The sequence below is a fragment of the Tetrao urogallus genome (genome assembly GCF_951394365.1).
Source record: "Tetrao urogallus genome assembly, chromosome: 3".
Classification (NCBI taxonomy): domain Eukaryota; kingdom Metazoa; phylum Chordata; class Aves; order Galliformes; family Phasianidae; genus Tetrao; species Tetrao urogallus.
In genome coordinates this window covers 37,807,550-37,831,067 of record NC_136815.1, presented here as the reverse complement: position 1 = coordinate 37,831,067, position 23,518 = coordinate 37,807,550, and the positions used below count along the sequence as shown (strand labels likewise).

The 23,518-nt window shown below is 36.5% G+C and overlaps 1 protein-coding gene across 1 annotated transcript in view; it reads left to right on the top strand.

Annotated features, from left to right (window-relative positions):
• Positions 1–23,518, top strand: part of RP1 (RP1 axonemal microtubule associated) — a gene marked incomplete at both ends in the record, with an annotated part of 183,132 nt that overhangs the window by 63,090 nt on the left and 96,524 nt on the right. Inside the window, 3 exon segments of the mRNA XM_079533866.1 lie at positions 8,703–8,928; positions 18,938–19,092; positions 19,724–19,802. Of these exon segments, the coding sequence (XP_079389992.1) occupies positions 8,703–8,928; positions 18,938–19,092; positions 19,724–19,802 (460 nt within the window).

Sequence of the window (23,518 nt, the reverse complement as noted above, 5' to 3'; positions counted from 1 at the left end):
GTGGCTTAGGGATTTTCCAAACAGATGGGAAAGTCACAGATGAGCAATATGGAGCAGGGAAAGAAAAGGAATTTAAATTTGATGGGTTTTTCCTTCTGCTCAATAGCTGTTCCTGCATGTTGAAAGAATCTACTTCTAAGCTAAGGTTTTCTGCTTCTGTTACTTTTGAGGCATAATTTTTAGGGAATAATTTTTCTGTTGAGAGTCATTTCTCTTCCAACAGAGGGACATCAATCTACTATAAGTTACAGCATCCATCAAAATGTTTCCAGTGCGTTTTTCAGTATTTCAAAAATACTGATTTTGGCAGTATGTTAAGTTGCTCTGGTCACTGAAGCTTTAATTATACTGTAAATTACATTTACCAGAGCTGTGCATTCTGCGTCATCATTCTTTGAAGCATGGTGAATTATCTTTTATGATTACACACTCAGTTTGATAAAGAAATATTTTTTCCATGTTTTAAGTTTAATGTGTGGTTATGCCACACATTCCCTTCTTTGTCCCAAAGAGAAATAAGCAGAAGCTTGTAAGCCCATTATCTTCCAAAAAGTCAGCTTGCAGTGTCTCAATTTTTATTACTTCCATAGAGAAGAATTCCCTACTTTTGGGTACAAGTTCAGCACTTCTAGTAAAAATGAAGTCAGTAAAAACATGGCTGATTCAGTACCTTTGCTTTCAAACTAGTGTATGCTAGCCTTGCTGAGAGTGGCAGGACTTTGGTCTTCCTTAACAGGGATCTTCCCATGCTTTGATATGAGCCATTTACTTCGCTATCTTCTTTGCTATCTTAGAGCAGTGGTGGTCCTGTTCTTACTAACAAATTCCCAAATTTGTCTTAAATGGCACTGTAATAAGCTATTGAAAGAGCTGGATTTTTCCAAAGAAATCTTAAAAATCTTCACTTTGTTATAATTTACAGTCAGTGGCTATCTTTTAAAACAGTGAACAACCATTTTCCTTAAGTTTGTGACACGCATGATACTGCAGGAGGATTGGGCATAGAAATCTATCACAGGAATGGATTGTACTGCATGAGTATACTTCTGTAGACTATGAAGCTGCCTCACTGACAGTTAAAAATAGTTAGTTTCTTCATTTTTTTTTATGAGCTACCCTTTCAACACTGTCATAGTTTATTTACTCTGTTAGAGAAAAAATGACAGAGAATAATATAGGTAGATGAAAAGCAGGACTCATACTAATACTTGCAGAGACACCCTACTCATTAAATTTAATAAATACAGTGTACCTGTGTTGAGGTTGCCACAAGTATTATTATCAGTCACATGTGCCTTATTCATAACAAATTGTTCTTTTCAAGATACTTATACTGCATAGCATCACACGATGTTTTTCCTTTTGGTTTCCTCCAGTTTTGATTAAAAATTATTACTTGCTTTAAATAGCCTGTACAGTAATAACCAACATTCCTTCCTTTAGAATCAGCCTTACAGTTTGCAAGGATCTGGTGTTCCAGTGCATGTCTTTCATTCATTCCTGTACCCTAATCCTTATTCAGTTTCATCAATCAGAAGGGAGATGTCTAAAGTAAAATAAGAAGCGCAGAGAAAACCAAATATTATAAAATAGGTTGAAGCAAATCCATTTTCATGCTTTTCTTCCCGTTTTTGAAATTAAAGAGACTGCAAAGAGCTCAGTGAGAATTGTTCTCAAATGGGAAGATAGTAAAAATGACTGCAGGCACTAATATGGCTATTTGGTCTCTTAACCATGGGGCTGCAAGTGCCTAGAATTTAGGCATAGCTTGCATCCTGCTCTGGCCATCATTTGGTCCCAAAGCAGTTGAATAAAACTTGAAGAAACCCTGGTTTCAGTAAGATATGCTTAAGGCACATAAAAGAGACATATTATTGGCTTTAATTCCACTTGGAACTATTCATCTCTCTACTAAATCTATATGATAACATGAACCTTGTTCCTTACTGAGATAAAAGGGAGAAGTATCTCTATCAGCTACATGCTGCGTACAAAGCAAAATTTATCTGGTTCCAAGAAAACAACAAAGAAGGATTTTAAAGAGCTCACAGACAACATAGGAGAAAAACAAAATTCAACTCATCTTCAGGAAATGAAAGTGAGTTAACATGATGTTGCTTCCTCATTAATTCTGCAGTAAGGGGTACTACCATATGGTGTGTGTGTGTGTGTGTGTGTGTATATATATATACACCATATATAATATGTAGTACCCCTTACTATATATATACTTATATATATATATATATATATATATATATATATATATACACTCTCTCTCTCTCTCTAGGAATATATATTATCCCCTTTTGAGGTGTTTTTGTGAGAGAACTTTGTCATGTTAGTCAATTTCAGGTTAAATCTTTCATCCATATATCTATAAAATTTACTTTTTGTACATCTGGACAGTAGAAGATGAAAACATATCAAAAAACCCTGTGTTTTGAGTGTCTTCTCTCTCTCTCATGTTACACTGCCTACTTAGCTTCCCTTGTCAGCTTCAGGCAGTTGTATATGAGATTTTGTGACATTGTTGTCCTTTGCTAAGGGTCTCCCTGTTGAGATCTCCCCCCATTTTCCCTGGTCAGTTTTACCTTTACTCATCCATGTTTCTGCCTTTCTTTCCCATGAGCCATTTTCTAGTCTATTCAAATTTTTATGTCTCCTATTATCTCTGTATCTGAACATTTTTCAGGCATGAATATATGACTAATATTCATGCATACACTTACAAATATTTTTTTTGTTTGAACTTGGCATGACTTTATAGAAGAGGATATACACTTTTAAAAGTGCAGCGCTTACGCTAGACAAAGTGAGATCAATGTATCTTGCATTAGAACAAAATAAGGTAAAGTTTATGATGGCCTATGCTTGATATGACTAGTTCCTTGACAGCCTTTTCATTATTTTGTCTCCTCTGAAACTGAATAACACCGTGCATTATAGGGATTTTTCAGTACTAAGGTTGTCACATCTGGTTCTAACCTTGGAGGTAATGATGTCAGTCAGGTGATGACCACTGCACTGAGTACTGCTGAATTGCAGAGTAAAGGTTAAGAAGTCCAACAGTCCTGTTTGAGGGAGGATTAGCTGAAGTAGTATTTTGTTTCAATTTTTAATATTTCACAAGATGGAGATATTTCTACAAGCTCTCTGGATAATCTGTTCCAGTATTTGACCACTTGTACATTTTTTTTCAGCATATGTTTAAGTTAAATTTTATTGTATTTCTACACTTAAATTGTCATTTCAACTTGTGCCCATTGCCTCTTGTCCTGATTATGACTGAGAAGATCTTGGCTCTGTCCTCTTTGTAATTTCCTTTCTGGTATTTAAAGTATCTAAAGAGGAGCTAAAAGAAAGAAGGGTACAGACTCTTTATCAGAATTTGTAGTGACAGGACAAAGGGAAATGGTTTCAAACTAAAAGAGGGTAGATTTAGGTTGGATATAAGGAAAAAGTCTTTTACAGTGAGGGTAGTTAGACACTGGAACGGATTGCCCAGAGATGTGGTGGAAGCCCTGTCCCTGGTGACTTTCAAGGCCAGGCTGGATCAGGCTCTTAGCAACCTGGTGTAGCTGTAAGTGTCCTTGTTCGTATTAGGGGAGTTGGACCAGGAGATCTTTAAAGGTCCCTTCCAGCTTTAAGGATTCTGTTCTATGATTTATAGACATTGATGAGAGCACTCTGAGCCTTCTCCAGGCGGAACAGCCCCAGCCTTCCTTATAGAAGAGATGCTTCAGTCCCTTTGACATCTTCATGTCCTTTCACTGGATTCTTCAGTTGTAGTGTGAGGCCCAGAATTGGATGTAGCACTCAGATTTGTGTCAACAGGGATAAGTAGACGGGAAGGACCACCTAATTTGTCCTGCTAGCTATGCTCTTCCTTCTGAGCAGGAGGCTGTTGGCCTTCTTTACAACAGGATTAAAAAATCCTTTACTCTCTAGGAATGGAATGCAGAAAGCTCAAGTTCGACTTGCTCACAGTAACCTATAGTGTTGAGTGGTTACTGCATCCATCTGTTATAGGTAATATTCAGATCTGAGTGATAAATATTGCTGTAAATCCATCAAGGAATGACACATATATTGCTGAGGTCAGTTCGTGGTCTATCTGGTTGTTACAGAATCAACAGTCAGAAGGAGAGTAAATGAGAAATCCAGTCCTAGTCTGAGGTTTTGGATTGAAGTGACTACTCTGTATGTAGCTTTTTTAAATGAATGCGAATGCATCTTCGACTGTTAGAAGCCCTGTTTTGTGCACATCACTGTTCTTTCTTCAGCTGCATCAGCTCTTCATGCATAAGGTGCTCTTGTCTAACCACATCATCGTTCTTTTGGCATGAACCTTCATAGTGAAGGCTAAGTAGAGCTTGAGTTTATTTACATGGCGAGACCTTACTTGAGCTTTTTTACAGACAATGCTGGGTTATATTTCAGTTCACACCATTTGATAGGCAATGTTTTGATTCCCATTTTGGAAAGCTTCACATCCAGTAAAACATACTTGGACTAACCTGGAAAAGTGCCATCCTCTCAGAGAAACCTCAGCTATGTAAATAGCTACGTTCTCCTAATGAGGGGATTTTGTGCTTGTTCTGAAGAACTGACACCTTGATGTTGTAAATGCATGGAGCAGGCATAACTAACAACACTGACAAAGAAAAGATTTTTTTTCCCACAGCTTTAATGTAATTATTTAGTCCTACTCCTTAGATGTCAATACATACTTTTTTTTTTTTTTTAGTAAGACCATTACATTTGTATTCAGGCAGCAGTGATGTATTCTGATTCTCGAGTTCATTGACAAGTTCAATGACCATGATTCTTGAATAGGCTAAATTCAGACAGCCAGAAATTTCAAAAACCATGCATCGAGCATGGATACCTTGTTGGAACATCAGTTGTGATATTTTTGGAAACACCCGCTGCATCCTCGCAGAGTAAAAACGTTTCCTACTTTCAAAGATTTCTCTGTTATATACAGATGATGTAGGAGTTACACAAAAAAGTCAATGATTTCTCTTTATTTTAGGAATCCAAATGCTGCACATGACTTTTCAGAAATTCTGTTAATGAGATTGCCTTACATGAAATTATTAATTGTCTGTCAAGCATAGCCTTTAGCAATTGTGTTAGACACTGGGATTTTGGGGTTGCTGCTCCTAAAGTACTGATTTATCCAAATCATTTTCATACTAGCCTGAGTTTATTTTAAAGAGTTTGCAGAATACAGTCTGCACAACAGCAATACAGTGACTTTTCTCCTACCATGCAAAAGAGAAATAAAGTCATTACATATATTCTTTCTGCCATTACACTGAAGTTTCTTTCCACTCAATGTTCTCTTGTTAAGATATCACTTCGCATTTCACTTAGATAAACATCTCAAGTACTTGAAAATAGGTCATACTGATTTCATTCAAAATATCATACTCATTCTAGAGGCTAAAAAAATCTGTTTGCTTAGCTAATTTATAAGCAAACTCTAGTTTTTGCATCCTCTCTAGAATGAACTTCCTAGTAAATCTAGATTTTCATTTGTGCTTAAGGGCAAACTATAAAATGAGCTTTGCTCAGCCTCAATTTCAAAAAGTAAGGCTGAGTTTTCTAAGGCACATTTAAAAAAAAAAAATAAAATTTACTATTTCCTTTAGAAAGACGAGAGTTTTCTCCTCAAGCTAGTACAAAAAATAAGTAACGTTAATGAGCAAAGCATGGAATTGTATTGATTAGCAGTGTAAATTTGACTAACTCCATGTAAACAATATATGGGTGTGACTTATCTACCTTTATTTAAAAATGAGGTACTTTTAAATATGGTCTGCAGTTTTCTCAATATTGTGTGGTATCGATACTATGAAAAATAAGTGTGATAGTGATGGATAGGGTAATCTTTTTATGGTGAAGAAAAGTCCTACAAAAAGAGTAGAATTACTGCTATCGCTGTATTCACAAAGATATTATTATGGATATTAAGTGATGGAATGAAAGATATTTATGAGATCGAACTATTCATTTCCTTTAGAGCTCATCATAGAATTTAGCACAAATCAGTTAATACAGCAGGAGGGGTTTCACAGTCAGTCAACAAGTGAACTGTAAAAGATGTCATCCCTGGAGGAGCTCAAAGCCAGGTTGGATGGGATAGTCAGGCCCACTGGCAGGGGGTTGGACATAGGTGATATTTAATGTCCCTTCTGACCCAAGCCATTCTTTGATTTTATGATTTAGTCAATATTGGAAATAAAGGAACAACCTCTATGATATAGTACTTGTTTTGGAAGAAGAGTAACTTTACCATGTTATAAGAGTATTTCAGTCTGCAGTTCACTGCAAGAACAAAATTGACGTACATATAATACTGTCCCAGGTAGTAAAAGGTAACTTGAAAGTAAGTCAGGAAAGTAAGTAAGTCTATCTTACCCCAAGATAATTTGTTCCCACTCTCAAATGTACAACAAAAGCTGAAAATGTTATTGACATCCTTGCCTTAATTTCCACCCAAGAATTAGCTTGATTTCTTTTGGCCTGAGATCGCCCTTAATTGGTCAGAAACAGAAATATTAAACATATTTTCAGACAGTGTACTATATTTTAAATTAATTTGAAGAGACCATTCATTCACAAAAATGTGTCCTGTCAAACATCTACCACAACCCATCTTAGATTTCTCTCCAAAAAAAAAAAAAAAAGTTTGTTTGTTAGCATAATAGGTTAAATAAAATTAATATAATTGAGGAAGATATGGCTTTATGGCTTCACTTCTCAGCTGACCCACACAAAGCCCAATAAATATATATGCAAGATTTTTTTCATCACTGATGTTTCAGTTTGTTTCATACCTAAATGAGTGATTAGATGCTTCAGAAGACAAAAGAGGCCATTTCAGAGTCACTGTAAGAACACTCTATGCAAAGATGCCTCTGACACTTCTCTTTCAGCAAGGGCTGTGCCAAAATTTCATCTTGAGCATGAAGTTTCAATTTTTCTTTTACTGAATTGCCCTATAAAACATCAAATAACAGTCAATGCCTCGGTATCATGGGAATATCACTTCTGGTTTTTACCAATACTACATTTCATTCAATTTTCATTAAAGCAGAAAAGTTCTAATATACTGTTGCAAAGCAACCTTAGTAATCACTTCCCCACTACGGGGGTCTCTGCTTTATGGCTATATGAGAGGGTTATTGTGGCAAAGTAGCCTACATCTGGGTTACATTTATGTTTAGTTTCAGAGAGTCTTCACCTGGTCTTATAACTTTGCTGTCTTAGAAGCATGTTTTTAATGTGTGTGTTTTCATTACAACAGTTACAATCATATGATCAGTTGTCACCTCTTTAACATACTTTTTTACTATAGGAAGACCTGCTACTTTATTCATAAGCATGACTCTATACTCATACTTCATAAGTATGACTTTATACCATTAGCACAGTTGTCTTGATGCTATCATACAAGCCTGAATTGTGCCAGGTTTGTTTCAGGGAAACAAGGAAATGTTGATCATCTAAGAATACAAGATTCTCTTTTGTGATGATTCCCATGGGCAAGAAATGTCAGAGTGACATCTCTCTGTATCACTGCACAGGAAAACTTTTCAACAAGAGTGAATGAAATATGTCTCTAGTGTCCCAGTGTTCCCCAGCTCCACAGAGCTGAACCATATGAACCAAAGAGAAAACACTGACTTAGAGTGTTGCTTTACAAAAACCATCAGAGGAAATTCTCATTCTCAGTCAGACATTAATATTGCCTCCCAGAAGTGAGCCAGAGGACTTTCAAACACAAAACTTACTTCATCATTTTTGATTATTTTCATTACTGGGACAATGCTAGTGTTTGTTATCTGCTTGTCCATCTGTGCTCTTCCTTTATCCACACTCTTCCCCGATGTTTTTAATGTCAAACAGTAGTAAATAAGTAAAATAAATATTTTTAAAGTTTTTTTTTTTAATTTTTATTTTCCCCTTCTGTGATTATTTTCCCCTTTCCATGAGCTTTCAAAAACATCAATGAAATGAGAGCAGTTAACCTTACTTTTGTGCTTAGGTGCCTGCCATCAGCACTGCTCAAAAAAATTTCTGCAGACCAACAGAAAGTAGTTCTTATTTCAGGGCTGCAGTGTTCAATGTGACATAGCCATGTTTTATTGTTCAAATTTGCTGTACTCTGGTGTCAGCACTTACAGAAACAGTTAACCCTGACACCAATACTCATAAACGTAGAAGGCAAAGGGAAAAGTGTGCCACAGCAGACTGATAAGTGGTAGGAATAGTTAATGGAGCTTTCCTCACAGTAATTATGTGGACTGTAAAATATATCACTGCATGGAGCATTTACTGAAGGTACTTCTGTTTATTAAAATATTTGTATAGAATCAGAAGTTTTCATTACCATGCTACCAAAAGGATTCTGTCAAGAGATCTTAAAAGGAACTGAACTGTTTGAGCTCTTCTGTCACTTCAAATAGTACTGTAATCAAGTCAATTGAATTACTCTTAGACTACTTCATACGCTTTTGCTTGATTGCTCTCACATTCATTGGGTATTAAAGCATCATTTTCTGAAGAACAGAACTCTAGTTATGTTAGTTGCATACTTAGTTTGCATGCCAGTCTAAGAAGGATTGTTAAAAGATAACAGGATTAATTTTTTAATTTAAATTTGTGATTTTTTTTTTTACTTGTTACAGATTAATATCAGGGATCTTGGGCAGCTATATAAAATCCGCATTGGCCATGACAACACTGGTAATGATCCCAGCTGGTACCTGGAGGAAATCAGACTTGAAAGAATGTCTCCTTTTTCTCAAGAAGAGATTTGTCTGCCCATAGAGTGCTGGCTTGCAGAAGACAAGGGTGAAGGTGATACATGGAGAGAAGTGGCAATAAGAAACTCTACAAAGGAAATTTTGCCATGTACGTGCTCAGTATGTTAGATTACGTGTTCACTAGCCTCATTCTGTGAGTACATGACAGCTTTTCATATTTCTTCCAGGAAACATTGTTGAAAAGTTAACATAATCACAAAACAAACCTTTCCATTACAAGATGCTTTCTAGTTTGAAAGAAGTGGAAAGCGATCACCCTGCTCCACTCCTTCCCTTCTCACCATCAGAATATAGCTACGGCCAGCGTATTTTACTCCTCTTAGCATTCTTGGTGTGTTAAGGTGCTCCTAAATCACTGACAAAATGCTTCTCTTTAGAGTAACTAGCCTATTTACATCTGGCAGGAAATTAAGTTGTACCAAGGTTTATAATATCATCTAGTATCATGGTCTTTTTAGTAAGCTTAATATCATCTTTTCTTGTATTGCAAAATATATTCTTTACCAGGAATCAGTGATCTGAATCACCATATGCACATTTTCAAATCAAACTCAAGTCTCAGCCACTAACATAGAAATGATTGACTACAGAGTGGCACTTCTGTGACCTGAAAGTTTATCCACAACTTCATTGCACTCCGCTCTCTTCAAGCGAAGCAGTAAATAGCCTATCATATAAAGTTATTATTCAAATAGTCCTAGGATTCTATAGAGAAATAAGGAGCTAGTGTAATCACGCAGCATAATGTTTTGTTTTGTTTTTATGGAATGCTTTTGAAATTAACAGAATGACAATGATACAGCTGGTAGAAAATACTGTCCAACAGTGGTAAGCCTTGCAGAGATAGGTGCTATCATTTAGGCAAACTGTTTTTGAAATTAAATAGTGACCATTGCAAGGATTCAGTGGCTCAGCATAAAAATGGATCATCATGTAGTTCATGAGGTAAAATCATTTCAGATGAAAATATCTAACAAGTGAAAAGTCTTTAGAGAATATAATTCTCTGATTAAGCAGTAAGGCTGGTGATGTTTGAATGTTTTCATGGGTTTTGAGGTCAAAGAAGGCTACTGATCTTTGTTAAAGATGCCAGAAGATACTGAGATACACATTACCAGCTCACCTTTCCCTTCTGCTCTTCTTTTTTCTATTCTACAGAATATTTATTGACTTTAATAGGAAATTTGTGGAACCAAGAGTGACAGGATGAGCAGGGCCCTATGGTGTGTATACCACAATATATGCAGTTAATTACAGCAACGGCCTGAACCTCTGATTGATCACCTGAGGCAAGCCATGAGTCAGCCAGAGGAGCACAGGTGAAGGCAATTCACCTGTGCTGCTGGAAGGGGTGGAGCCTGGCTCCACCCCTCCTTGACCTATTTAAGAGCTGGCTACCAGTGAGGAAGGATCTCATCTGGAGATCCCTCCTTCTGGTGTTTTGTGGGTGAGCCCAGCATAAGGGTAAGCCTTCCATTTATTCTCTTTTGTTATCATAGTCCACTTCGCCTAACTCTCTTGTTTATTTGTGATTGTAACATCTTGATATCCATTGATTATACATCAAGTCATTTTCTCCAGCAGAACAAATGTTGTACTACTTATTGTTTAATGATAATCTGATATGATTTAGTAATTTATGTCCCGTATTTTCAAATCAATTTAGTATCTTCTAGTAGTAATACATTTACTTAACTATGAAAATCTTGTGCTAAAAATTTTAAATAAAGTTGTAAATATAAGGTAAACTAATATAAATTTAGCTCAGCTTTTTTTTTTTTCTTCTAATTTTACTGTTGAACTTGTAATTACTCAACTTATTCCTTAGAAGAAAGTGTAATTTTTCCCTTATCCATCTTCTTTTTTTTTGTCCACTTCAACCAACCAAACTCTACTACCTACCTTACAAAGTCCTAAAACTATGGAGCTGATTTTTGATTTATTGTTTTTGTGCTTTTTTGTTTGTTTGTTTGTTTTTTCCCTAGCTTTTTTTCTTCAACTGATTTACTTCCACATTCTGAGATCTTTTATTTAACTGACTGGAGCATGCTGTTGAACTAGGTGATCCTTGGAAGTCTACTCCATCATAATTCTTTTGATTATTTCTCCACCTAGTCTCACTTTTTCTAGCAGTTCCAGACATTGGTTTTTGGTTTACCAAACTAAGCAAAAATTGCTCAACAGTTTTCCAAGTTATAGGCATTGGAATTTGGTCATTATGTTCAGAACTTGGTAAACACTTAAATGTCACTCCATGAAAATAAGTTGAAAGGTTTATATTGGATACTTTTGGCTTAGCTTTATAGCATCATGGCAACATAGCGGTGTTAGGGGAATCCCTGCATCCCGTATTTTGCCCCACACCCAGCAGTCTCATCTTTTTCGCCCAGAAAGATGCTCTGGCTCATCGTCATGGGTTTCACATCTGGACACTGGGGCTGAGGCTGTCCTGGGACAGCCCTGAGAGGGGATCAGGCAAGGTGTCAATACGTCTGAGTCCTTAATATGAGTTCCCATCTGCACTTGTGCCCCCATGCTTGTGCAGATGGGCTGATAGCTTTTGTGATAGGCCTGGGAGAAGCCAGAGTAGGGTGCTATTTGGGATCCAGCTGCCTGCACTCCTGTGTGTGTGCAGATGGTCCTTACATCCAACCTAACATGGAGAATTGATTGTCTTCAGATAGGGCTGAACTTTTGATGTTAGGGGATGCATGATACAAGACATTTTGACTTTTCTTACTGTTTATGTGGCTATAAACTTCAAATGGGAATCTGCGTAGCTGATGGAATACTGTACTGATTTGAAAGAGAAAACAAGTATTGAGGCTTAGGCAGGAAAAATTCCAGCTTAGAAGATTTAGACTTATTTTCCACTAAGGAAAATATGCACGCAAATACAGAAAGAGGTTAGGATGTGCTGACTGCCTGAAATGGCGCAAAAGATGACCGAAGCAAATAGTAATGACTTGAGCGTTATCTCTACTAAATTTGTATCCATGTTTGATGATTCAGGAGGCACTGACTACTTATGTAAATAGCTAGGGTTCTCTTTCCTATTGTAAAACTGATTCGTAAATGTGCTTTTTTTGAAGTTGAAATGCTCTGAAGAATATTATCTTCTCTGTGCTCCTCAGATGAAGATTGCTGGGGCTGTGAAATCCTGACAATAGTTCAGAAATTTTATTCTGTTAAGTTCTTTTATCTGCATCACATGGCTTGCTAGTTTTCTTTTTCTTCTTTCTTTTTCTTCTTTCTTCTGAGTCAGCTGATCTTCTAGTGGTGGAAGCAAAATAACTGACTAGAAAGATCTGATCATTGGTCTACTTGGGTAGTTTGAGAATCTATGTCTGAAATATGGCTGTATATCTGTGGCTATTATTTGAGGCTGTGGCACTTCAGTATTACAGCTGACAGCTCACTGCAGACATTAGCCCATGTGTGCCAACCCACTCTAGAGATGTGCTGTAACTGTTGTGCAAAAGCCTAGGACTGTGGCTGGGAGTGAGGCCAGAGGTTTCAAACACCTTTTCCCCTTCCTCCTGCTCAAAAGCAAGCAAAAGGAAAACACCACTAGCATATTTTCTCATCCCCAAAACTTGAGAATAGCTTAAGTTCAAACAAAAAATTTCAGTCTGCTTTTCTCCTCCATTGCCATGAGGCAGCTTCTGAAAAGCCCCCTCATGGTTCTTACCGCTACAATGAATAGACAACAGCAGAAGCTTTCCCTACATATATCTTATGTTTATATACCTACGTACTGAGGCTGAACGTGGAAAGACCTTATTCACATGCAAGAATCTAGCTTGAATTTCCAGTGCTAGATCCTTAGAATAATAACATCTATTAAATCACTGAAAATTTTCCATATGTGGTTTTTACAATATTGCTCTAAATACCAGGAGTAAATGAAAGCAGATATTAGAAACTCAGATTCTGTAATTGTAATTGAAATGTCTTCAGTTGATAGGGTTTTTGTATTTATAACTCCTCAAAAAGTCTATGCTTCACTTCTGGGGAAGACAGTACCTCTCAAACACCATTAGCCATTAAGAATTTGTACTGTTTTAAACTTAATTCTGCGCCAATCCACGTTTTACCCTCCTGTCATGGCAAAATGCCAAATATTATTTCTGCAGATCAGGTGGCAAGTACTAAATGATAAAATTCTATGACGGAGCTTCAGTCTTTCTGTTTAATGAATCAAAGTAAAATGATAATTTAATTAAAGCAGGAATATCATAGGGAAGCAAAGAGCCCAGGCCGTTATTACCCTGTTGCATTGTCCTGATATATTGGATCACCATTCTTAGATGAGGACTGGATAGCAACAGTCCAACAATTTTAACGTTGTATAGCAATTACTGTCTCTCTGTGTTTTGTGCTCTTTGGCCAGTTTGTCTGTTTGTACTGGCAGACTGACAGGAGTGGATTCGTGCAGTGAAGCAGTATGTGTTAAAAACTCAGTGAGCTAAGAAACCAGAGGCATCATCATGTGCTCTAAATGGGAAGTAAGTCTGGGCTCGTTCTGATTGCCAATTGGACATATTGCCAATTTCTGGCAAGATCATCTTCATTGTTTTCCTGGAATGTATCCTCTGGTTTAGTTTCATCCAAAAAGAATCTATTATTTTGCTCTAAAATCAGCAAGCAAGAAAGCAAGAATTCCCTGGGCCTATCAGGAAATTCAGTTTCTTGACTCAAACTAATATGCACAACAGTGTCGTTGGGCTCAGCTGCAATATGGAGGAAACCTATTCAGTGTATGAATAATGTGATAATTCTATATCTCTGAAATTCCTCTACTCTTAAATGGAACTTTAAATTAATGACTCCTTTGTTAAAATTACTGTGGAAAGAAATAACAGTAGGTCAGTAACATGTATTAAGTCAACATGAAAAGACAAATATTTCAGCCATGAAAGCTTTTCTGTTATTCTCACTGATAAATTCTTCTTCAACCTTAATATGATTATTATTTTCTCTTCTCAAAACATACCAAAATATTTATTTAGTCTTTAATGCAGAACAAATTTTGCTGCTTGTGACTGAATTCTGCATATCACTTCTTCAGAAGGAAATGAGAGGTATATTCTGTGCTTACAGATTGGAGGTCAAACTAACTCTTGCCATTGGTGAATGATCAGAAATATACCTTATCCTATACACTGGAAACCTTGATTCAGGTGCCCAGAATTAGAAATCTGAAAAAAAAAAGAAAGAAAGAAAGAAAGAAAAGGGTTCTTTAATTTATATTTTATTGGCTTCATATGCCCTTAGTTCACATTTACTTCATGACCATAGAAACAGAACTTCCTTTCTTTCTCACTTTTGTCCAGGTAGTTCATGTTCATGAAAATGTTATTGATAGAAGCCAGAAGCTGGAGTTGAGACATAACAAAACACTAGAAGTCTCAAGATAATATCTCAAACAGTAGCAGTAGTGTGTTTTTACAGACTAAGAGAATATAGATTTGAAATTTATACACTGACTGCTCAGTAACTCTTATACTCCTTTTGGTATTAAGCACCTATGCCATTTTTAAGCATAGTTCTATTGATTTGGTGTCTATCTTTTGTACAACCATTTAGAACTCACCACCTCCGTCTGAAAACATTTTCTCTCCCTTCTTTCAACTTTTTCATCTATGCATCCATGTCTCAGAGTTTTCTGTTTGATTATTAAGCTTGTCTTAATCAACCATTTTAGGAACTTGTAAATCTCAATCTCTTACTGTCCAGAAGGTCACTTTATTTTCTAGTGAGTGCTACCTGAGATTTACTCCAGCCATTCTGTGTTAATTAATCCTCTTATATCCTTTATCAAACTTATTGCATTTTTCAGGGTGTTTGTTCTATCACTCTAATATGCCCCACATTAGATAGAACTGTCTAAATGTGAGTCTAACAGGTCCCTTTGAATGCTGAAGTAGTATTTCATGACTTCTGTTCAATAGTTGTCTTTATATTATTCAACTTTTTATTTCTTTTTTTTTTCTGCCTATTTTATATCTTTTTTTTTTCTACCTCTATTTTTTGCCATCTCAGTTTTCTGTTGATGTAGTTTCATTAAATCAGTAGAATATCGTGTAACGAAAATGCCGCTGCAGAGAAGAGGATCAGGTCATAGAACTGTAATTCTCAAAATTGTGTGATTGCTTTTTCTTACTGCTGTGAAGCATGTCTCTATTTCAGATGTTGTGACAGTGAGGGCCTTAGATTAGATCAGTTTCTCAGAGGAAATGAAATCAGACACAGAGGCTGAACATACTTGCTAAGATTTTCTTGTTTTACCATACACACACAACAAACAATGAACAGAAAACTACAAACAAGCAAATTTCACATATGGTGAGTCTTGCTATCTCAGCAGTGCATTCAGCTGATAGGATTGTTCTCCAGTCTTGGTTGTATCTGTCTTAAGTGTTCATCAAACAGCTGCTATGCCTTGCCTTATCTGTTATATAGTGGCATAATATTTAAGCAATCCCTACTCAGTAGCCATTAACACTCTTTTGTAGCTATTCTGCAATACAGAGGAACTACTTGACAGTTTGAAGAAATTGCATCTGGTTTAGTTACTCTGTAAACTACGTTGCCATTTGCAGAGAAAATATCTAACCTATGCAGTTTATTTAGTGAAAGCTTATTTTATTCCAAACACTTTTCTGTAGTGGGATGTACAGGACATTTTTGAATAATATTTTCCTTGCATTTTATTATTATTATTATTATTTTTAATTGTGAGTTTCCTACAAAATGTGTGAGCATACAGACAAGCTAAGGTAAAGGAGCATTCCATTTATTATCCTAATACAGCACCCTAATTCATAGAGTATTGTTAATTTATATAAAAAATTGAAGTATAATCTGGTCTTTTTGTTAAGAAGGTTCTTTCTAAATAATACAGATTGTGTAGCCTAAATAAATGCCAGATCTAACGTTCTCCAGATGGTGAAAGATGTATAGATGCAAGGAAAATGGAAAATATTTTTCTGTTCTTTACATTTCAACATGTACATGTTTTCTACTTCAGACTAAATTATTTAGGCTTGTAGCAATCGAATGTACTTGATTAGATCATTATAATCTCTCTGGTTACCAAAGAGAAGTGCAGAGCTACAAAAGGATCTGTCATTTATTTAGCTTCTAATATCTTTGTGTTGTGTGTTCCATGGTGTTTTAAAAAAAAAAAAAAAAAAAAAAAAAAAAAAAAAAAGTATCTTCTGTTCTGGTATTTCCTGTACTTAATCCATTTGGTTTGGTGTTCCTCCAGAAAGGAAAAAAATCATTTGTATTCTCTTTTAGTAATCATTTATTGTGAAGGGGTTTATTAGAATAGCCTTGTCTATGCTTTAACGGAGTAGTTACCATTATGGAAGTTTTACAGTTTTGATCGTGGGAATTACTTGTAGGTATAAATAATACAGAAACCAATTTTTGTGTATAAACAGTCATAGCATAGTCAGTCTTTCCTTAGCTAAACCCTTTTACTTGGCTCCCACTGATACTTTCCTTTTTCAGAATGACAATGTAAGAACATAAAAGCATGAAGGAGACTTCATGCTGATCCATAGTGCCTTCCTCCTCAGGTAGTCTAGCTCTGTTATTAAAATGGATGGCAATACTGAATATAATCTTTAGGGTTTTTTTTTTTTTGGAAATGTGATCTCTCACCTTCCCCACTCCCTGAAAAGACTTTGTCCCGTTCATGATCAGTGTGACTCTTTGCTTTCTAGAATGTTTCCTTTCATTGCATATTGTCACCCATTATTTTCTGTCCTTTGAATAATGTCTTAATCGTCAAGTATCCTCCTGTTATTGAACTATGTGCAGTATGAATATAGCAAAAGTAATGATAAAGTGTTATGAGTACTTGGCATCACCTTGAGCACTGTGTGTAGTTTTGGGCACCTCAACATAAGAAGGACATAAAGCTATTTAAGAGTCACCAGAGGAGGGCTGTGCACATGAGGAAGAGTCTAGAGGTTGAGGTGTATGAGAAGTGTCTGAGGTCCCTGGGTTTGCTCAGCCCAGAGCAGAGGAGCTGAGGGGATGCCTGATGATGGCTGCAGCTCCTCACGGGGAGCAGAGAGGCAGCTCTGAGTTCTGCTCTGTGTGACAGTGACAGGGCCTGAGGGAAAGGCATGGAGTTGCGTCAGGGGAGGGGAGCTGGGGGTTAGGGAAAGGGTCTGCAACACAGGGCGGTGGGGGGGGAGCAGGCTGCCCATGCAGTGGGCACAGCCCTGAGTGCTGGAGGTCCAGTAGTGTTTGGGCAATAGTTTCACATATAGGGTTTGATTTTTTATGTGATTCTGTGTGGAGCCAAGAGTTGAACTCAATGATCCTTGTGAGCCCCTTCAAAATTCAGTTATTCTGTAGTTTTATGAGTCAAAAACTCTATGATATAAAATGACATTTGAACACATAACTTAACTATGCAAATTAATAGCTCCATTTCTTTTTGTTACTTGCTAGCCCCACCTCCCTTTTTTTTTTAACACCATGTGCTCTGTGAGAAACCTTAAGACTGTTTTTTGAAAATGTGTATTGTGGAGATTATTCATATCTCCGTCTATCTGGTGATATAGTAATGCAGGGATGTGAGAGCTACAGTGAATGGTTGGAAGTGTAGAAAATAATAAAATTGATCAGGACGCTTTCCTGCAATTTTGAGTCACAGTTGTAATAGTGGCATTGAGTTGGAGACAGTGTCCTTTCTAGTTCAGGATTATTTCATATGAATTAAAAGTTTTCTAATTTCTTAAGCATACTGTCATCAACATTTCCTACCTACTTTTGAATACATCTGGGGGTATTTTCTGCCCTTAAGTGCTTGCCATATTATTTTACTACTTCTTTAAATATTCTGCTGGGAATCAGAAATTACTCGTTCAGTGGTATGATGTTTAAGTCTTATAAGTTGCCATGGGGTTCAGTGAATGAAAAATTTATAGAAAATGCATGATTCTACTATTTGGTAGTGTAAGAGTAATACAGCTTAAATATTTGTAGGATTTTTTTTCCAGTATCAAGCTTCAACTGTTTTCAACCTAGTTCCCTCTTAAAGGTAGTGTTGTTAGGACTGCCACTGCCTTTCTTTACTTCAAAAGTGCTATAAAATTTTCCATTATTGAAACAGTAATTTCCTCTGTGACTTACTAGATAGAAGCAGAAGTGACCAGCTGTGAATAGAGCAGACACATTGCATGGAAAAATTGCCATTAAAATGTAAATAGGAATGTTTTTGTAAGTCAGAATGAGGAAAAATTGCATGAAATATAATAGTATGTAATTATTACAATTAGTTATTTTTAATGTAAGTATGCTTATTTGGTAAGCAGTTATATTACTGTGGTGAAAAACACATTAATATAGTAACTCTGAGTTATATGCCTTAATTCCTTGAAGATATTTATTTATCTGTAAGACTTTTTTTTTTTTCTAGAACAAGAGAAATTAAAAAGTTGTGAGTATCTTTTAATTCAAAGCTTTCTTTAAAAGAGTTAGCATCCACTAGTGATAAATGATGAAACCTTCAGAAGCAGGTTGGGTGTCCACCTTTTATAACGAGGAAATCCATTCATGTTCTTGTTCACCACTGTGTGTGAGGTGAAAATCTAAAATTGCTGAGATTCATGATCTTACTATTCTTGTCATGTTAAGGTTACGCATCGCAAAATTCTGTTTTACACAAATCTGGAGGTTGACAATGTCTTGGTACCAGTGAAATGTAACCATTGTCTGAGAGCACGCCTAAGGAACAAGTCTCCAGATAACTTGGCAAGAATGATTTTGCAAATTACGCCCTGAAATCATGAATACTAAACATAGAACGAGAGAAGAAAATGGAGCACAAGGGAACTTTTACTAGATAGACCGCTTTGAGCCGATGGACTCCTATACTCAGCATAAATGCAAAGTTTAGTATTTTCAGGGTGTTTTGTGCATCGAGAATTACGAGGCTTGAACCTACAGGGGACAGACATGGATAGCTGTTACTATTTACAAACTTGTGGTCTTCTGGCCAAATTTTGTTGAGAAAGGTTTTGAATCATGTATGAACTATAAGGATAATTTCAAGCTTTTTCTTCTTCTAGTGCTTGTGTATGAGATCCATGTTCACACAGGTGCTAAACTTGGTGCTGAAACAGATTTTAATGTTTATATCAATCTTATTGGGACAAGAGGAGATGCTGGCAAAAGGAAGCTCCATAGATCTAAGAACAATAAAGTAAAGTTTCAACATGGACAGGTGAAGTAAAATCAGTGCTAGTTCTGATCAATAAGAGTAAATTATGGCTTGCAAACTGTTTCTTCAACATGTGTAAACATCTTTTTAGTTATTTTAATATAAGCAGCTTGCTGCTTTCTCATAGATTTTCTTTATTCAATGCTATATACAGAATTACATGATGTGAATAATATTTATCTGTTGATTTTGGAAAAAAATTCTTTTCTAAAAGCACGGAATAGTAGAATTTATGTAGTGCTGATTATTTATATTAGACATACACATAAAATAGTAAAAATACCATTTTTGTTCTCCTGAATACATCATTATGAATTTTAGAATCAACCTCTAAATCCTTATTCCCAAGAATTTTTCCATTCTTTGTGAGGCAGAAAGAGCTATAAAGATGACCAAAGCATTCTTCACATTTAATCATTGTGTCACGTCAAAGGAATCAAATGCTATTCTGTGGAATATTTTTTAAGGTGCTCTTCCCCTTGGAAAATTTTCATACATTTGTCCTATCTGGCCAAGACCAATATAAGAAACCCATGTTTATTTTGCAAAAGAAAAAAAAAAAAATAAATGACTATACTCTTAAAATGATAGCTGTGATTGTGACCTTTGTTATTTTCCTTGAATGTTTCCACAGATGGATATTTTCTTCATAAAGGCTGTCTCACTTGGAGACTTGGAGAAAGTTCTGATTAGCCATGATGGAACTGGTCCAGGTAGGATTTAACTTTCTAGAGACCAGTCTCTTTTCAAGTCCTTTTTAAATGTAACGTGTTATTTATATTACATCCTACATTCAGATTGGGACAGAAGGTCTTACAGTGATAAAAAGTCTTCCTGCAGAGCAATCACAGTGATGGGATGGTGAAAAACAGTGGTAATAGTCAGTAAAGAGGAAACAGATTTAATGTCAAATAATCCACTTCATTTAAGTTTGTTTATAACAGAACACCATTCATTTGCATATTAAAAATTCATGAAAATGTTGCTTACGAAAGTAAAATAATCTTTCATTAGACAGAGTAAAGAACAAATGGAATAGAAATAAAGATATTCAACATCTGCTTCAGTACCAATCAAATTTTGAATAGCTATAGCCTTATTTCTTTGCTACTTTGGGCAATGGGAGTAGATGTTATTAATTTAATCTGTGTAAGTCAATGTGGACCTGTTCCATTATCTGGCATTGCACTCATCTTGTAGTGTTTTCAGAAAAAAGAATTTTGCATAGAGAATATTTTTTGATATAGGCCCTTCAATTGCACATCTCTGGAATGATGTCATTGAAGAGAAGGCTGGTATTTAAAAGTATTGGAGATGTAAATACTGCAAAAATGTTTCCAAGTTAATAGGTTTGAAGAGACACTTTGTATAGAATCATAGAGTGGCCTGGGTTGAAAAGGACGTCTAAGATCACGTAGTTTCAACCCCCTGCTTTGTTCAGGCTTGACAACCACCAGACCAGGCTGCCCAGAACCACATCCAGCCTGGCCTTGAATGCCTCCAGGGATGGGGCATCCACAACCTCCTTGGGCTACTTGTTCCAGTGCATCGCTACCCTCTGTGTGGAAAAACTAATATCTAACCTAAATCTTCTCTGTCTTAGTTTAAAACCCTTAAATTCCCCTTTAAAATTATTTCCCCCTTTTTAAAAATGCAGAAATGTTTTTAAAGCTGCTCAAGGCTATGTTTGATACTAGATCAGGAAAAGACCTTCACTCTCTTCCGAAACGACCTCAAGCAATGCCCAGTATGGTGATTGTGCTGTCCAAGGCACTGAGCTGTGTGACTATTACTGAAGTAGCCTTAGCGTTTGGCCATGGTGTAGGGTGTAAAGCTGATACTCAAATCTTTGTAATTTTCTAGATTTTACTGTCTTCAGCAATACAGATGATTGTACCTGAGTGTTCCGTATCCTAGAATATAACTAAACATATCCTAGAGCATAACTGAAAAGGCAGTGTGACAGAGTCTACCTTCTCTCTGTTTCTCACTAATTGAGATTTTGTTCTCTAAACAGGAACATGGATTGAATTCCCTATTTGATTACATTTATGCCTAGGTAATTAAAATTGTTGATTGTACTCAGTACAGACAGATATTTCACAAGTTTCTTTTGAATTCGTCTCATACTAATCTGAAATAAGCCTGAGGTGAGTGGAAGTGGGGTAAGGCAATGGATGAGAGCTAGAATACTCTAATAAGTCAGAAGAGTGGCCGTCTACAGAAACTGTCATTTGTGAGCGAGAAGGAGGAATGAGTGTTCCATTAGAGATGGGGCTATCCACTGTTCTAATCGTATCACCTGCTTGAATGATAGGGCAGAAGGTCTTTAATCTGAATTTGGGAACTATCCTGGCAGGATCGTGAAACATATGCTTTCTTTAGGGTAGGAGAGAGACCTCTGTAAGGTCTAGGATCGGGGTCATAGTCATTTTTTTGCAGGTTTCTTCTCATGGCTGGCAAATGTTCTTGTAATCATCTGGTTTATGTGCCTTTGGAAACATAGCTTTTGCAGTGTCAGTATTTGGACCCTAGCACAGTGCAGTGTTGTTCTTTAATGTTGTTCTGCTTCAATATGCTAACAGTGGTATGACTCATGCAATACCTTGTGAAACCAATGGTAAGTTTTGAGCAGTGTAGACACTGTGAGAACAAGGTATTTGAAAACAGCTTTTGAGGAGAACTGTACCAGTCACTGGGATAGTTATTGGAAGTGATCTAAAAGAACAGCATGAACATGGCAGTTGTTACCCCTGTCCTGTTATTAGCAAAACTCAGTTCATGTTCCAATGGCCAGCCATATTAGTGCCAACAAAGACTCAGCACTCACACAGGCATAAACAGGACCAATGGCCTCAGCCCATTCCCTTCTCCAACTGATCAGAATGGTGGTCTGTAAATATAAACGTATTGTATATATGTATATATAAGGTACCTAGTAACTGGTGTTAGATGCTCAGTCTGCCCAGTAGTGACTCTGGATCCTCACTCTCCTCAGCTGCTGGCATCTGGGCCAGTCAGACTCTGAGGCTCACACAGCTGCCAGTACAGATCTAGGTCCCCAAGCACATGCAGACATTTCTCTAGATCCGCGGACTCTGGATCCTTCCAGTAAATAGAAACACACCTAGACACACATGTCTCTCAGGCAATCCCTTACATTCAGCAGTCTCGCTGTCAGTTGGCACAGACTTCCTGGTTCCTAGAAGGTCATCAATTCACATCCCTGGTCTCCAGGCCACTTCTCCTACTCTCTTACTCCATCTTGATGCATGCAAGATAACACACCCTGACCTACAAGTGCTCTCCTTCATTTAAGATACTACATGGAGCCCTGCAACCTGTTGTGTGAATCCATTTGCTGCTGCTGAGACCTACACATGCACATGGGATAGGCTCATTTCTTGGAGTGCCATGATAAATCCGATACTTCTGTAGGCAGAAGTGCCTGCTAGCCTAAAAGGTGCTCTGAGCATCTGTGCTTCTGCCACTGACTCATTGGGTGGGTTTCATGGTTTTCATCAGGAAACTGAGGGTGATGTTTCTCCTGAAACATTCCTATGAGGAACCATGTCAGAATAAGTACTTGTATTCCAATATGTGAATTTCTTCTGTGTTTCTGTGAGAAGAGATGAGACTTTGATCACATAGAATCATGGAGTCATAGAATCATTTATAATGATGATCTTTAAGAGAAACCAATATATATATATATATAATATATATATATAATATAAATAAAACCACTATATGAGTCTACACATGTACACTGTAAAACCACTATATGAGTCTACTCATGTACACTGTAGATTCAAAAGTCAGTGCAATAGAATGTGGAAAAGAAAGGGAAAACTGGTATAATGAGAAGATTATTAATAATTTTCTTGCACAGTTTTACTGTGTTTGCTGATACATGCTTTTTATCAATGAAAATTTTAAACACTTTGCCTGCCAGTCCTATTTTTTTTTTTTTTCTATCTGGCAGAGATACAGCTCTGTGCAAAGGAAAACAAACAAGCAAGCAAACAAAAGCAAGACTGGAACAATGTCCTGTCTATTAATTAAAGGGAAATGCTATTTGTTTCGTAAAAGCAAGTTCTTAAGCATTTTTTCCTGTCAGTGTAGTAGGCCAGTAGCAGTCATACCTCACTCTTACTCTTGTGCTGATGAATGTATTTATTACTTGAAAAATAGCCTAGGAATTTCTGTTCTGTTTTGCTTTTTTCTACTTAAAATACTAATATTTACAGATTTTATAGAACCTAAAAGTGTGTTAAAACTTACATACCTTTGCTGGTAAAACTGACTTTTCTGACCTCCCAGAAAGTTTTGAGTAGAAGGTGATTAAATTACATGGGGAGACTATAAAGTGCTTAGATGCTTTGTAATTTAAATACTATATAAATTTAAAATGTTGCTGTTGCAAGAT